Source organism: Watersipora subatra, chromosome 1 (assembly GCF_963576615.1).
Source record: "Watersipora subatra chromosome 1, tzWatSuba1.1, whole genome shotgun sequence".
Lineage (NCBI taxonomy): Eukaryota > Metazoa > Bryozoa > Gymnolaemata > Cheilostomatida > Watersiporidae > Watersipora > Watersipora subatra.
The window spans coordinates 69,599,281-69,614,583 of record NC_088708.1 but is presented as its reverse complement, the minus strand read 5'-3'; the positions used below and the strand labels follow the sequence as shown (position 1 = coordinate 69,614,583).

The 15,303-nt window shown below is 37.4% G+C and overlaps 1 protein-coding gene across 1 annotated transcript; it reads left to right on the top strand.

Annotated features, from left to right (window-relative positions):
- Positions 1-292: 292 nt before the first annotated feature.
- LOC137401048 (uncharacterized) lies at positions 293-14,914 on the top strand. Its single transcript, XM_068087394.1, has 20 exons — positions 293-379; positions 625-737; positions 879-1,138; positions 1,264-1,396; positions 2,192-2,331; positions 2,522-2,663; positions 2,969-3,111; positions 3,556-3,725; positions 4,556-4,687; positions 4,953-5,114; positions 5,910-6,192; positions 6,291-6,488; positions 7,445-7,584; positions 7,845-8,054; positions 8,706-8,958; positions 10,025-10,197; positions 12,086-12,281; positions 12,984-13,112; positions 13,833-13,928; positions 14,463-14,914. Exons 2-20 carry the CDS (start codon positions 632-634, stop codon positions 14,580-14,582), a joined length of 3,186 nt encoding a protein of 1,061 aa, XP_067943495.1. The 5' UTR covers positions 293-379; positions 625-631; the 3' UTR covers positions 14,583-14,914.
- Positions 14,915-15,303: the final 389 nt, after the last annotated feature.

Sequence of the window (15,303 nt, the reverse complement as noted above, 5' to 3'; positions counted from 1 at the left end):
CGGGTTCGACCGCTACCAATAGAGCTAACTACATGTTTTGTAAAAGTTATGAAAATGTATTTTATGTTTATGACACTACTATTCTTCGGTAATTCAAGCTCCTAGATCTACTATAAACGTGTCTCAATTATATCGATATATATAGACCTATTTCAGTAAATGGTTACCTGATCACGCGCAATACACCGACTGTTGCATCGTTGGATGTTTTTATTATTACTATCGGCCTTTGCGACCATCCACAATCTTCTATGAAGTATCTACCCGACGAAGTAAACAACATGGCTAAACACGAATAAGCTCCGTCACGATGAAGGCTAATGACTTTACTCTGCTAAAACAGATTTTTACTATCAATTAATTGTTTTACTTGAGATAGGTAAGGTATTGGTTTTTACTTGAATGTGTGTATGTGTCTAAAGTCTGTTTGTATAAGTAAGGATGAATAAGTAATAAAACTTGAAGTTTTGATATCGACGTAGATCACATTGGATGTTTGCGTAGCTAACTCAAGTCATGTACTCTTTGGTGCACCGCTCTGATTATGTTCATGATGAGCTCACGCCATTTTACAATCTCTTATTTGCAAAATGTGTGTTTGTGCAAGTTGTCTTTATTTTGCAGATCTAAAATGGAAGAAAAGAGAGCTCTCCCAGAATCAGCAACATTTCATGAGTTTTTAAAAGAAAACTCTGAAGATTACGGAATCGAGCATTCTGATTCTGACGATGACTATGGTATGTTGAAAGCACATAATTTAATGTGTTTAATATGGAACTTTGCAGATCTCCTAACTAAACACCGCCTATCCCACTCCTTTGCTGTATATCAACCAATAATGTTGAAGCATTGTAGCACATTTATTTTGTTATTGTTAGGAAAAGCAGAAGACTTCGATGACCTGCCTGATTTGTACCGGTACCTAGAAGCCTTAGAGTCAGCAGAGACTGACCTTGATGATCATCAGAAACCTCCTGACCTTTTTAACCAACCAGAGCACAAGCACAACGTCAATAACATTAAGCTTCTCAAGTATGAGGTGGAAGAAGGACACGTGCAAAGTTATGTCGAGGACTTTGAAACTAAGGCTAAAGATGAAGTGCTAGTAGTTGGAGATATTTCTTTAGAAGAAATACAGGTGAAATTATAGCCGTTTTTTAGATTATAGCTGTTTTTTAAGATGTCAAATCCAAACTTGTGATGGACTTAGCTGATCTGGGGTTTCAACTGCCAGTCTAATTGGTGTCTTGTATTAACAAATAGAAAGAAGAGCGGTTACTAAGAGATGAGCATATTGCATTTCAACAACAAGAGTTGACGCTTGAGAAACAGCGACGACAGGAACTTCTTAAGATTGAAGAAGACGTAAAAAAGAGAGTAGCGCAAGACCTTCGAGGTTCGGAAAAAATGCCTTATATCCAACTCAATGCTTTCTTACTGATAAAGTTAAATATCAATTACACGCTATTTTAGACATGTTAGTGCAATTACACATCACAAGAGCTGCAGCCATACCCAGATAGAAACTGCAAAGACTCTAGTTTTAGCCTTGCTAATCTAGAAGCAACACACTGATGTCTTGACAATAAATATTGCAAATCAAGCGAATAACTCACATTTTGAGAAGTCCTTGAGCTCAGATCAGATAATCACCAAGATAGTCTAAGAGCTCAGCTCTCAAGCTATCTTTGTTTGCCTCTACAGGCAATTAGTTTTTTTTGCTTAATTTTGGTGTTATTAGTTTAATCTATGAATAACAACTTTCAGTATAATTAACATAAGGTTGGTAAATTTATAGAGAGTAGCAAGTGCATCCTAAACAATATGATTTCACAGGAAAAGGAAACTATTAGTATTGGCATATTTAGCACCACTCACGAGTCACTACCATGTATGAGTCACTACAATGTATGAGTCATTACCATGTATGAGTCACTACCATGTATGAGTCACTACCATGTATGAGTCACTAACATGTATGAGTCACTACCATGTATGATTCACTACCATGTATGAGTCACTACCATGTATGAGTTACTACCGTGCATGAGTCACTACCATGTATGAGTCACTACCATGTATGAATCACTGCAATGTATGAGTCACTGCCGTGTATGAGTCACTACCATGTATGAGTCACTGCCATGCATGAGTCACTGAAGATGGTTAGAATGTTTCTGGTTGTTGTTAGAAAAAAGGCGTTTGCTTGCAAGAAAGGTGGAAATAGCCAAACAAAAGGAGCGGCTGTTGCTGGATGCAATTCATAAGACATTTAAAAGGGCTGAGAATAAGCTTTCAACAAACCTGATCAGGGCAGGAGGCACTATCAAGGTTAGTTTAGGTTTATGACGTTCTCTTCAAACCTGATCAGGGCAGAAGTCATTGTTAAGGTTGGTTCGTGTTTCAGATGCATTTTCATTAAAATTTCTACAGATGATATTTTTGTAGTTTTATTTATGACTTGGACCTCCTTTATTCACTAGCCTTGTCCCTCTCATTGAAAAACTATGCTTGACTGCAGACCATGTATGGAGACCTATCATTGGCTGATGGGGAGTATGGAGGTGCAAAGGGTAGAAGATGGAAACTTGACTGGAAGAGAACACCCCAACCTATTCAGATCAAACTTAAGGCTCTGCGGGGTGTCAAGGACAAACTTCCTGGTCAGCCATTGAACCATTTGCTACTTTTTGCCATTTTGCTATTTTCAATCATCTCTATGATATGGAACATGACAAAAATATCAGTTATGCCGAACTGCCTGACTGAGTATGCTTATCTATTTGAATCCCATCGCAGAAATATAGACTTGTGCTGTGGTAGAAATGCTTTCACAAGGTCATCAATTCGATAACAAAGATACGGTTGTCAGTTAGTAAAAGCTTCTGATTCTAAGAGCGAAAGAGTTTTGCTACCTTTTTCATTGTACCGTCATTGTTGCTGTAACCTGCGTTATATCACTACTCAGGTGGAAGGTACGTGCTCATGGTGTCCCTATACAACAGAGTAGGAGGCTCAGCTATGAGGTGGTCAAAGCTAAAGGGCCAACAGTGGGGAGGAGCGACTCTACCAATCATGCATAATGGCAACTACTACAACTTTGAAATGGCCGTGAGTACGACTCTCTAGAGTTGATCTATTGTTGACTGTTGCATCTATTGTCATTCTAGTACCATATACTAGTACTCTACACTAGTACATGGTAGTAGTATAGGGTACTAGCATATGGTGCTATTATAGGGTAATAGTACATGGTACTAGTATATGGTGCTATTATAGGGTACTAGTATATGGTACTAGTATATGGTACTACTATAGGGTACTACTATAGGGTACTAGTATATGGTACTAGTATACGGTACTAGTATATGTACCAGTATATGGTGTTAGTATAGGGCGTTAGTATATAGTAATAGTATATGGTGCTAGTATAGGGTGCTAGTGTATGGTACTAGTATATGGCACTAGTCTATGGTACTAGTATATGACACTAGTATAGGGTACTAGTGTAGGGTACTAGTATATGGTACCATCTGATAACTAACTGTTTTGTAGATCAACCAGAGCGTGTTTGCTGTTCTACCACCTCCCATTTCTCTTACACCTAGTATGGTGCTCGTGTTTGAGCTCTTCCTCTTGCGTGGTTCTGTTGTCCAGACTGATCGGGTCGTCTCTTGGGGCTGCTTTCCCATATGTGATAACAACATGGATATTATTCAGGGCTTGTAAGTATGAGCATTTATTGAATTTTATTCCCATAACAAATGTTAGTTGACAGTTAATGAGTTACTACATGAGAGGGTCCAGGGATCATAAGAGATTGCATGATGTCGTACTAAAAAGGTGTAGCGAGTCATCATTAAGTCTATGAGAGCATAATGTATGCTATTTTATATAGTATTAGTAGTGAGTATATTTAGGGGCTCTAGTATGTAATATCTAAAGTACTACCATTGTGTATTTAGAGTACCTTCAGTGAATGTGTGGAGTACCATCAGTGAATGTGGGAAGTATCATCAGTGAATGTATGGAGTACTATCAGTGAATGTGTAGAGTCCCATCAGTGAATGTGTTGAGTACCATCAGTGAATGTGTGAAATACCATCAGTGAATGTGTGAAGTACCATCAGTGAATGTGTGGAGTACCATCAGTGAATGTGTGAAGTACCATCAGCGAATGTGGGGAGTACCATCAGTGAATGTGTGGAGTACTATCAGTGAATGTGGGAAGTACCATCAGTGAATGTGTGGAGTACTATCAGTGAATGTGTGGAGTACTACCAGTGGGTATGTAGATTATTACCAGTCAGTAGGGTACCACCATTCTTTTTACAAAGATCTGTCAGTTAGTACAGGGGTACAAGTAGTTAGCGTGCATGTTCAATTGTCAATATGCAATATTCAATAATTCAATTGTGTATCAATTGTCCTAAAACCCAAGTTATGTGTACAGTCTATTGTGGCTATATGCTCCATTCGTCAGAGACTATACATGGACATCGATATGAAGCCATTAGCTATTATTAAGTATGTTGTTGGTATGGTTGTTATGCAGGTACAAAGCACCATTTTTGAGAAGTGAAATTGACCCGCGGATAGACAAACACACAAAGATAGAGGAGCTCATTTCTTCTGATTTAGACCATTGGATGTGCAATCTCTATTTTGAGGTCATTCAACTGCCAAAGTATGCATAATTATGTTGACCATACCACTTTTAAAACTTTGAATGTGGCTAACCAGAAAATCTGGTGTCATGTTGACTCTTGTAGTTCAACTGCCTCATTTGATATTTCAATATTGCAGTTAAACTTTATGGTTATCATAGGAAATCATTACAAGAAGAGACACAAGTCATGGCTGTAACTTATGCTGTAACTTATGATTTAATACTTTGCCCGATATTACTCAATTATTTCTCATCTGTATACAGTAGTTGTTTTCCCTGTTAGATATCTCGGTGGTCAAAAAGAATATGAAGTCGAGCTTCAGTTCTCATCAGAACTTTTATCAGATCCAGAGAAAATTAACAGGCTTAGAGGCTACGTCCCTCCTAAGACTCCTAAACAGTACCTACAGGAATCTAAGGCTAGCCTGAGAGCAGAGGAAGCTGAGTATGTTGCTGAGTTATTACAGTCTGCTAGTAACTAGATCTCTCGCTAAGTCATTAGTTTTAGTCTCAAATCAAAGAGTCGTATGCTGAATTCAGTCCAATCATTTAGCCTTAGAGTGACGTTAAACTGGGTCACGTATGACAACTTTCAGATCAGATAAACATTGCTTGCTCTTGTAGTCTTAGCTCTTTTTCCTACTAAAGTTTCATAGTATATAATATCATAATACAGATAAATTAAACACTTATACTAACCCTACATGTTCATTCCAACCATGATAAGAAGGTTCTTTCAATATCTCATAAATTCGGTTGAAAGGTGAATTAGTTTAGCAGGTTTGACTAACCCAAAAGATATACTCCTTGCAGTGCTTGTACTGAATACAAGCCTGTGATTCCTCTTTTTTGGAAGCATTTGACTAGCAGAGTCACGAACTTGTTGATTATTTTAAAAAAATGAACAAACATATGCATGATATGATATAAAGTTAAGTTAACAAACTTTTTCCCTCTTATTTCAAATGGTTGAGGTTGTTTTTGCACAAAAAATTGGTTAAGAGATCAATAAAGCTGTTTTAATCAAAAGTGGTGATGATCAAGTCAGGTCGTTGGTTTAAATAAGAATTTGAAAATATTAAAAGTCAGGGATTTGAAACTGATATCAATTCCAAAATAATTGAAGCGCCTACTATAACTTTCGACTACATCATACATTTATTCTTACTGTCTCTTTTAATATAGTGCATAGCAACGGACTTGGGTCTGGTGTAATTTGTAGTTTCTCTTTGTTTGTAAGTGATCCAGAGATCAAACGAGAGGATGAAGAAAAATCTGTCAAACCTGACAACCAAGCACCTAGCAGGCCTGCTACAGCTGACAATGTGGCATGTAGCCGGCCTCCTACAGCTGGCAGCGTGGCACCTAGCCGGCCTGCTACAGCTGGCAGCGTGGCACCTAGCCAGCCTGCTACAGCTGGCAGCGTGGCACCTAGCAGGCCTGTCACAGCTCATACCAAAGCTGATGAGAATGTTAGTGCTGACACCTATGAAGTGACAAACGCTGTCGAAGAGAATGGATCAGTGAGTGAATTTAATCGAGTCTAGCGTTGCCATCTGCCAGATGAATACAGACAGTTTAGCAGAACTACCTGGTAAGACTAATAATCGGTGTATTGCAGGTGAGGCCAGAACCGAGAAAGCGACCTGTAACTACATATGGATCTCGGTATGCTAAGAGAGAGCGGGATGTGCAGGGGGATGAGACAAGCAGTGAGAGCGACAGCGATATTGATGATGACCAGATAATGCAAATGAGAGGAGACCAGGGAGAGCATTTCTTCAAAGCTGTCAGAGGAGAGCCTGACATCGCCTACAAGGTGCTTTAGTATATTATGTTTGACAAGCGTTTATTAGGTATTGAGAGTACTAAAGCTTTTGCAAGCATTAATACAGTCGAATCTCTACTTTTACGGTCACTTCAGGCGAATTTTGCAACATGCAACGGAAAATTCTAGTGCATATTTGATTCTACTCCTAAAGCAATTTCAAGCATATGGTGTTGATAGTTTTTTAAAGCACTTTGGTTTAGTAAGTCAGAGTAGAGATGCTGACGGAAACAAAAAATAGTCTTCACCTATATCTCTACGATAACCACGAGTTTCCAATGATATCTCTTAACCAGCAAGCCTCTACTTTCGTTTGCATGCCTCTGAGTTATACTAAAAATAAAAACTTATTTATTTATCAGTAATTTAGTTTTTTTCAAGAATAAAATATTTGTGTGCACATTGCTCTTTACAGTTTTTGTATCATGCATTTGTGTTAGTGTTTTGTGTAACCACTCGCAGTATTTATTAAGGATTTTTTGTACGTTTTTGAGCTGCTGAGCAAAAACAATACGTTAGTGTATTCCATTAGGAATACTTACTTTATTGTTGGTTTTAATATATGAAGCATATGAAACACATCTCAGAGAAAAGGATCTTAGTATGCAGAGGTGTGACTACTTCGAAGTACTGTGACTTCGCTTGAGTAGATATGAAATGAATCTCTGGCTGCTGCAAAAAACACCTTAACCTCAGTGTTTATTATCATTCACTCGGGGGAGGGGGTATCTGAATTTTGTTACTGTTTATTAAACTGTTTACTAAGGCTAAAATTGAGGCCCACATATCTCACACATTGCCATACTGCTGAATTTAAAGAGAATCTACCATTTAGTAATATTATAGTATCTAAATATGAGAGGATGAGTCGGGTTCAAACAGGACATCTTTCTCTAATGAGCTCTAAATTAAACAACCTTGTTTTACATACTTTTGTTATTCTTTAGAGATACTTGAATGAGTCAGCGGACATGTACTCAAAAAGGATGTATACATTGATGCCGAGGTCTGAAATCCTCAAGAAGAAATCACCGCCGAGGAAACTAACATATCGCGAGAAACTTCAGCGCCACCAGATCAGCGTAAAGTTAGTATTCATCACCAGTATGGACATTGCTTATAGACTTCTGAGTATGCAATGACATATATTAGCTGAGTATTTGCATTGATAATGATCACGCTATGACTCCTTTTGATCACTCTATGACTCCTTTTAGTAAGTTCACTTTTACTTGTTGGCTATCTAGGCCAACCTGAGGTGTCATAAATATTTTCTGATGGTAGTAACTCTACAAACGCATGGCATATAGAAAAATTGAAAATACAGAAACATTTTGTGTGTTTTAGAACTGAGTACAAAGACACAAATGATGAGAACCACCGGCATGCCGAACACGTGCGAAGACAACTCCTCATAGAACTTGGATTATCCGACCCTAAGAGCACAGAGTTCTGGTCAGTGATAGTCGTGCTGATAGTTACCTTCTTTATAAGGATATACGTGCACTATATTGGCCAGTGGCTCTTCCTCACCTCCCAGAGTATTCCCATCAATGAGTAAGTTTTATACTAGTTTAGTAAACATAGCATACTAGCTACTGCTTCATCGCTCATTATTTTAATAAAATTTTAAAAATGAAGACAAGCAAAGCAATAAAAAAATACCGTAAAACCTCTAATTGAATGCCACCTCTATTTGACCGCCACCATATGAGAAAGGTTGAAAAAAGAGAGCGCCGTAAAAAATAAGGCGTTCAAATAAAGGTTTTACAGTAGTTTAATTAAATGTTTTGCATTGAAATGGCAAATTTAGAAGCTTCCTTTACACCCCAAATAGAGTGTCAGAGAATCAACATTCCTTATAGACTGTCTCATACGACTCATTGCTGATTTTCAATCAATTTACTAAAGATTTCTTTTGTTTTCAATATTGGTATCCTACAGAACTTGATGATAACCATTAATTTCACGTTTATAGTTCATAGCTCACTAATATCCCAGAAAAATTCACTCAACACTCGCCATAAAAACTTTTCTTGTTTTGAATTCTACATTTCTGATTGGCTGTCAGTTATTTCTGACTCAGCACATTCTCATCAAGTTCAGACTCAAGTGACTCCTCGTATCAAAGTATGACTCAAGTGACTCGTATCAAGTTATGACTTATGATGACTTGTGATTCTTTATTAAACTATGTGGCTGTTTCAGCTTGGTGTTGCTGCCGTACACTGTTCAGATTATGTACCGGAACACACTGCTACACACAGTGGAGGAAATTGTTGTCGTGGGAATGGGCCCAATGTCTGTGTTTGTGATCTTTGCTCTTGGAGTTCTTTTCTCCTTTTGCACTATACGAGCATTGGGAAGTTTTCCAAACATTGGGCACAAAATAATAATGGCATTTGGCTTCCAGGCCCTGATGGACCCTTTTTTCGTCACAATAATGGATGCTGGCTTGCAGGTGAGTCTGTAAGAAAAAGCATGTTTTATATTGGCATCGGGGGTTTTATCAGCAGCTGAAGTAAATAACATTATCGGCTTAGTGAAATGCAAAAACCTAGAAAGATTCTCATACCGTTTACATCACTACACGCATCGCTATATTTACCTCAAAAATGATGTATAGACATATCTACCATTGGTCATAGAATCTTATGATACATTCATGTGGCTCTATAAGTTGTTTGTGTAGACCACCAACTAGCTTCATGTAATTGTATTGCTAGCTTATGGTGAGTTTCATGAGATTTCAAAGTTGTCTACACACAAGACCCTAAAGCTCTTGCTATCAATGAGCAAACAACTCTCTATCATGCTCTGTCGATAGATGTGAATATGGTAATAGTCGACATTACTTGAACAGCAATTTTTCAACCCTAATGCTGCTATCTTGTAGATTACTGCCTGTAACTACGTAGAAGTATACCACTCGACTAGTATAGCAGGTGTCACCTACAAAATCAGTCCTACTAAAGCATCAAATATTGCACAACAGTGACATTAGTTTGCAGGTGCTCATTACCTTTATGGAATTGTATAAATGTCTTTTATAAAATAGCAGTATTATATCATATAATATTATACCATATTACTCTGGCAGTTCTAGCAAATGTTGTCAGTAAATAAAACAGTTTTCTTTCTCCACTAAATCCTGAGCCAAACTACTACTCGCTGTTATACAACCGAAGTACTTCTCAGATTGTCACAAATAATGCAGGTGTTTACTTATGTTGTAGCACTTACATACTGTAGTAATGTGTCTATATTTTTATCATTGTAAAATGCACTTTATATTAAGACTGTTCTGTGGTATGTGGCTGCCTAAGAAAACAATAGAATATTTAGCCCTTACATTGTTCCTATTATTCCCAGACCCAGACAGCTCTTTTTGGGTCTACACCATATGTATTACAAGTTCAACCCTCAGGTCTGCAGATTTACCACCAACTATTGGAGGTGTTTCAATTTGAGTCTCTGATATACATGTCTGTGCATGGGCTAACTGAAATGTTTTGTTTGCACCTCAGACTTGGGACCTTCCCAATCTGCCAGCCAACAGCGCATCAGCTGACTTTTCTAAACTCTACTGGTTGTTTGTAAGGACTGAAGGCACAGGCTTGGGAGGCATATTCATTACTATCTGCATTTACATGTTTACCGCCTTCATCTCTGGATCCCTCATCTACATGTACTTTTTGAGGTGGGCAACCGATCAATATAAGCGTTTCTGTTATAAATGAGACCAAGCTGTACACATTTGAATTGCTGAGTAACCATCTGATAGTAGCCATTCGCTGTTTGTTGGTCATGTGACCTGCACATCAAATGAAACTTGATATCGATAAACAAAATGTTTCATCTAATAGAGAAGTGCACGTCACATGACCGCCAAACAGCGAATAATTACTATCAGATGGTTACTCAGCAATTCAAGTATATGTATATATGTACTAGCTGGAAGCAGGAAAAATAATGCTTTCCAATACACCCTCGTATATATATATATATACTAGCTGTGCTAACCGGCGTTGCCCGGGTATTGAAAATCAGCTTATAAACAATAAGAAGTAATGAGAGTTGCTTGCTATTAGCCTGGCAGATTGCCAATGAAAAATTTTAGTAAGCTAACTAATCACAATCACTTACTTACGCAATCGCCCTGTATGCAAAGCCATTGGGTATGCGCACCCATATAGTGACTTATATCGGCAAGCGTTCGAACCCAATCTTTGTGGCCTATTGGGTAGGGTGGTGGACTGGTGAATGGTAGGGTCCGAGATCAAATCTTCTTTAGTACGGATTCTTCCTTCTAAGAATCTAATAGCTATAGCTGGAATGCAAACAGACATACGACATAAAACATACTTTGAGAAATATATATATATGTACTAGCTGTGCCTCTCGGCATTGCCCGGGTATTAAAAATCAGCTTATAAACAATGAGAAGTGATGCGATTTGCTTACCACTTGCTGGCAGACAACTCTCCAGCAAGTGTCAGGCCATTGTCAAGTGGCCTGGCACATTGCCAATGGAAAATTCCACTAACCTAGTTAGTAAGCTTCAAATGCCGGCAGGCAATGACATTGCGTCAGCATTGTTGCCCAGTTAAGCTATTTTAATAATAGCTATAGCCAGAATGCAGACAGACATATGACATACAGACATAAAACATACTTTGAGAAATATATACAAGGACTAGCTGTGCTACCCGGCGTTGCCCGGGTAATAAAAAAGTCTGGACAGAAAATTTATTTGTATTTAACATATAACAACATTTACCTTTCTAACTTTCAAACTACATATCATGAGAGAAGCGTTTTGTGTAGTTGAAATAAATTAAGAGAGAAATGAAAACAACTGTAAAGGTTTTAAAACTTTGTCAAACAACCGTAACTTTCAGGCTATTAGCTTGGCACATTGCCTATGGAAAATTGCAGTAAGCTGCTAGGCTTCTAATGACGGTACTCCATGACATTGTGTCAGCATTGTTGTCCAGTTGCAGTTATTCTAGTAATAGCTATAGCCGGAATGCAGACAGACATATGGCACACGGACATACTTTGAGAAATATATATATAGATGTATATATACATACAGTATATAAATCTCATTGTCTGTCCGTCGGTCTGTGATTCAGTCTGTCCAGTTATGGCTATTAAAATCTTGGAATGAAGAATCTGTATCACAGAATATTTGATCTTGGAACCTCCCTTTCATCTGGCAATAAGCTACCCAATCGGGCTACACAAGACACATTGGCTTCATTGGTCGATACGAGTGGTAATCTAGGTTAAAATACGCATAGCGGTTCTGCATTATGTTGTGGCGCAATGTCACTAAAACTTTCTCCCACGACTCTTATTAATAAGTTTAGCAATACGGATACTAGCTTGCTCAAATTAGCCAGTGGCGATGTGCCAGGCTAATAGCAAGTGGCAGGCAACTACATTATCTGCTACTAATGATATATGTAATATATCACACCAACAAATATTTTATTGATCTGGAAGACATCACTTTAGGAGACTACCCAACATCCTGGAGGTTTTCCAATTTTGTCATTGGTTAGTATTTCTATGACCATTAGGGGGTACAACAATGGACGCATGATTGATGTTTACTGGAGGCTGCATTCTCCTTCTAATATGATTTACATGCCATACGACCTAGAGATCTCCTTCCCTGAGCTAGACTCCATCTGCAAGAAGGCAGAGCTATGGAGGGGCGAAGAAGGAGAAAGAAGGAAGATTTCAGTCTATGACTATGAATGGGAAGAGGAATATGTGAGTACTAAAATATGACACCTGTCGTACAGTGTCACTTTGGCATGATTGCATGGATAAGATTTATTCAAGCTGTTTCAATATCTATGGAAGAGTTTAAATTGATAGAATATAGTGAATTGGAATGCTTTGGCAATGAGCAATGTTAGTCCATAACATTGTTATAGATTCACCAGCAATCTTGTTGTTGGATTGTTCTGGATTATAACGCCTGTTCTCATTCTTGTTGGTTTTTGATACTGGTTTCTTTTATATGCAATCTGCTTAAAGTGTCTTTTATCCAAACCATCGCTAAATAGTAAAATTATCACCTAGGGGAAAACATTTTAAAAATGTTTCAAGCAGTTGCACTCCTGCACCATCAACTCAATATCCAATGAAGATAACATACTTTTATGGAAACTACTTGAGTAGGGTGAAACTCCATAAAATTGCTTAATCCTGGTTTATGCTTCGGTATAATTTTTCACATAATTTTTCACATAACTTTTCACATAATTTTTTATATAATTTTTCACGTATATAATATTTTCTAGTTTGTAACACGGAGGTCCTACTGCCATCAAGTATGAAAGTTAGTGATGACCGTTACTCTGCAATACTCTTGTTGCTCTATATGATAAATATGAAAGACTCTCGCCGTCTGGTGAAAAGCACAATAGATATATTCCTGGTCATACCTACTCATTGGCTGAATTGCAGGAAAGCGCAGGCAAGAAGATTACAAACACAGAGAAGACAACTCATCTCTCTATTCACACTGTACATTTGGATGGCCTCAGAGAGCTCTATAGGCACTTCTTGGTAGCCGCTGATGGTGCTATCTTAGAGGTCAGTTACTCATGTGTCTGAACAAGCGAGAATATAGAATACAAAATATGCAGAATAAGATACAGAATAAGCTGATGTTAGCTGAAAACGAAATAACAGAATACTGCTCCAAGCTAACCATTTGGTTATTGGAGTGCTTGCGTGCAGCATGTCCAACCAGCCTTGCTGGCTGGATTTTTTTACTACATAGAGTAGTTTGGGGTTGATAAACGAATTTGAATATTTTGCCACTTGAGACAAACTATGGCCAGTGATCGTATGGACTTTGAGGTATCTAAATTACTTTTTGCTAATGATACATACCTTATTATTCGTTGTGTCCAAGTGTAATAGATATTTTATCTGCTATCAAGTGAGACAACGCTCCTTTCTAGATTTACATAGCTTTTCATTTTCTATGGCTCTTATTTTCAAGTACAATAGAATGATAAGTGTATTGCTCACTGTATACCATTATTCAATGGATAACTCTATTATTATTCACACACAATGTACTTTTTGTAACTAAGGTGTTCAAGCAGAAGATGGTAAGTGTTAAGTTTTAGTATGTGTGGGTTTTATTCTATTGATGTTGTTCGTGTTAACTAGTTCAAGATATTTGATCATTTTTTCTCTTGTGGCATCGATAGTTGCTTTCTGTTTCAATTGGACTTCAGATGTTTTTGCTAATACGCAAAAATTCACAAGCAAGCTCACTGTTTCCCCCGACTTATTCTGTAGATATTTGCCCAGGATTCTGGTCCAGCAGCCACCAAACTGACGAGACGAGAGAGGTCAGCCAAGACGAGACAGTCATCAGCCGGATCCTTGCACAAGGTAGAATAATAAGCTTAGCTTCCTACCAACTTTAATTCATATTTACAAGCTAAGTGAAAGGGGAAACAACTCCTAGCATTCAATATTATGCTTTTTATAGAATTTGCTTATTAGTCATGGAGGATTAAAAAAGCTGAATATTTGAGGTATATTGCGTTTAAGAGAATGAAGAGTATATACAAAATTTGACCAATTCATTTGTAGCTGTTACTGACTAATTACCAACTACAATGTGTGGGGTATATACAGTAGGTGTGGGGTATATACAGTAGCTACAGTCATACAATTTCTGTAACATGGTCTTATAACTGCTGCATTTCATCAGAACTGAAGTTGTCTTACCCTAATTTCACGAGTTTGCTTTACAAAGATTATTGCTATAGAAGTTTCTCCAGGTATATCTACATTGTACATAGTAATTTATGCATTAGGTAAGCAATACTCTGCGATTTTTTCAGCACTTTTTCGTGCAGATAATTTTACGTTAGTCTAATAAACCTTTCCTTGTATATTTCTAGTATTTCTGTTCTGCAGGTCAAAGGTAGACAGACAGTGTTTACGAGAGCAGCATTTCGGGAAGACACTACTCTGACAGAAACAGAAAGTAGGATGTCTACAATGAGCTCAAAAGAGGACCTGAAGAAGATGTCATAATCAATTACAATTTCATCAATTTGTTAATTTTTGATATATACAAACTCTATATGCAAATGTGATAGCATTATGAATCATCCAAGAGATCTGATCATGTAAAAGGCTGACCAACAGGCAAATTGCTTGTATTACTTGATGATATATATATAACACGCCTAGTTATGTTGTCTTAATAACTGTGTCATTCGTCAAAAGTATTTCCAGTGAGTGATATTTTTATATAATTTATTCTTCCAACAGCTCTTTAAAAAAATGCTTTTACTTTTTTATGTCTATATTATATTTATATTGCATTGTTTGTGTCATGGTAGATTGTGAGTTCACCTAATAAAGGTCAGGTATACAGATGCTGCTGGGAATGAAAATTAATGATAAACTGACTCGATCTGAAGATAGCCAATGACAGCTCTGATGGCTGTATGGTTATCCAATCAATTTTATGGCCATTCAAAATAATTATGTGTAATTAGCATTTTTTTAAACGCCTTAATTGAGTGTAAACTTATGCAAGTTTGAGATAAATTAATGCATTATTTCTTGCTACAAGAAATGATAAAAATATAAAAAAGATTACCTTTGTTTATTATAGAAAATATGATAATTAAGCCAGCACAATGCTTGTCTTTGACATCGCTTTCACCTCTCTAGATATAGCAATGTAACCAAGATAAACACGGTTTCCCATCTTATAGTACCACTTCGACATATCAAGAAGCTGGCC

Coding starts and splice junctions, on each gene's coding strand:
- LOC137401048 (XM_068087394.1), top strand. CDS start 632: ATGGAAGAAAAGAGAGCTCTCCCAGAATCAGCAACATTTCATGAGTTT. Junction 2,332..2,521: donor GGGCAGGAGGCACTATCAAG/GTTAGTTTAGGT, acceptor GCTTGACTGCAG/ACCATGTATGGAGACCTATC. Junction 13,929..14,462: donor CAGCCGGATCCTTGCACAAG/GTAGAATAATAA, acceptor TCTGTTCTGCAG/GTCAAAGGTAGACAGACAGT.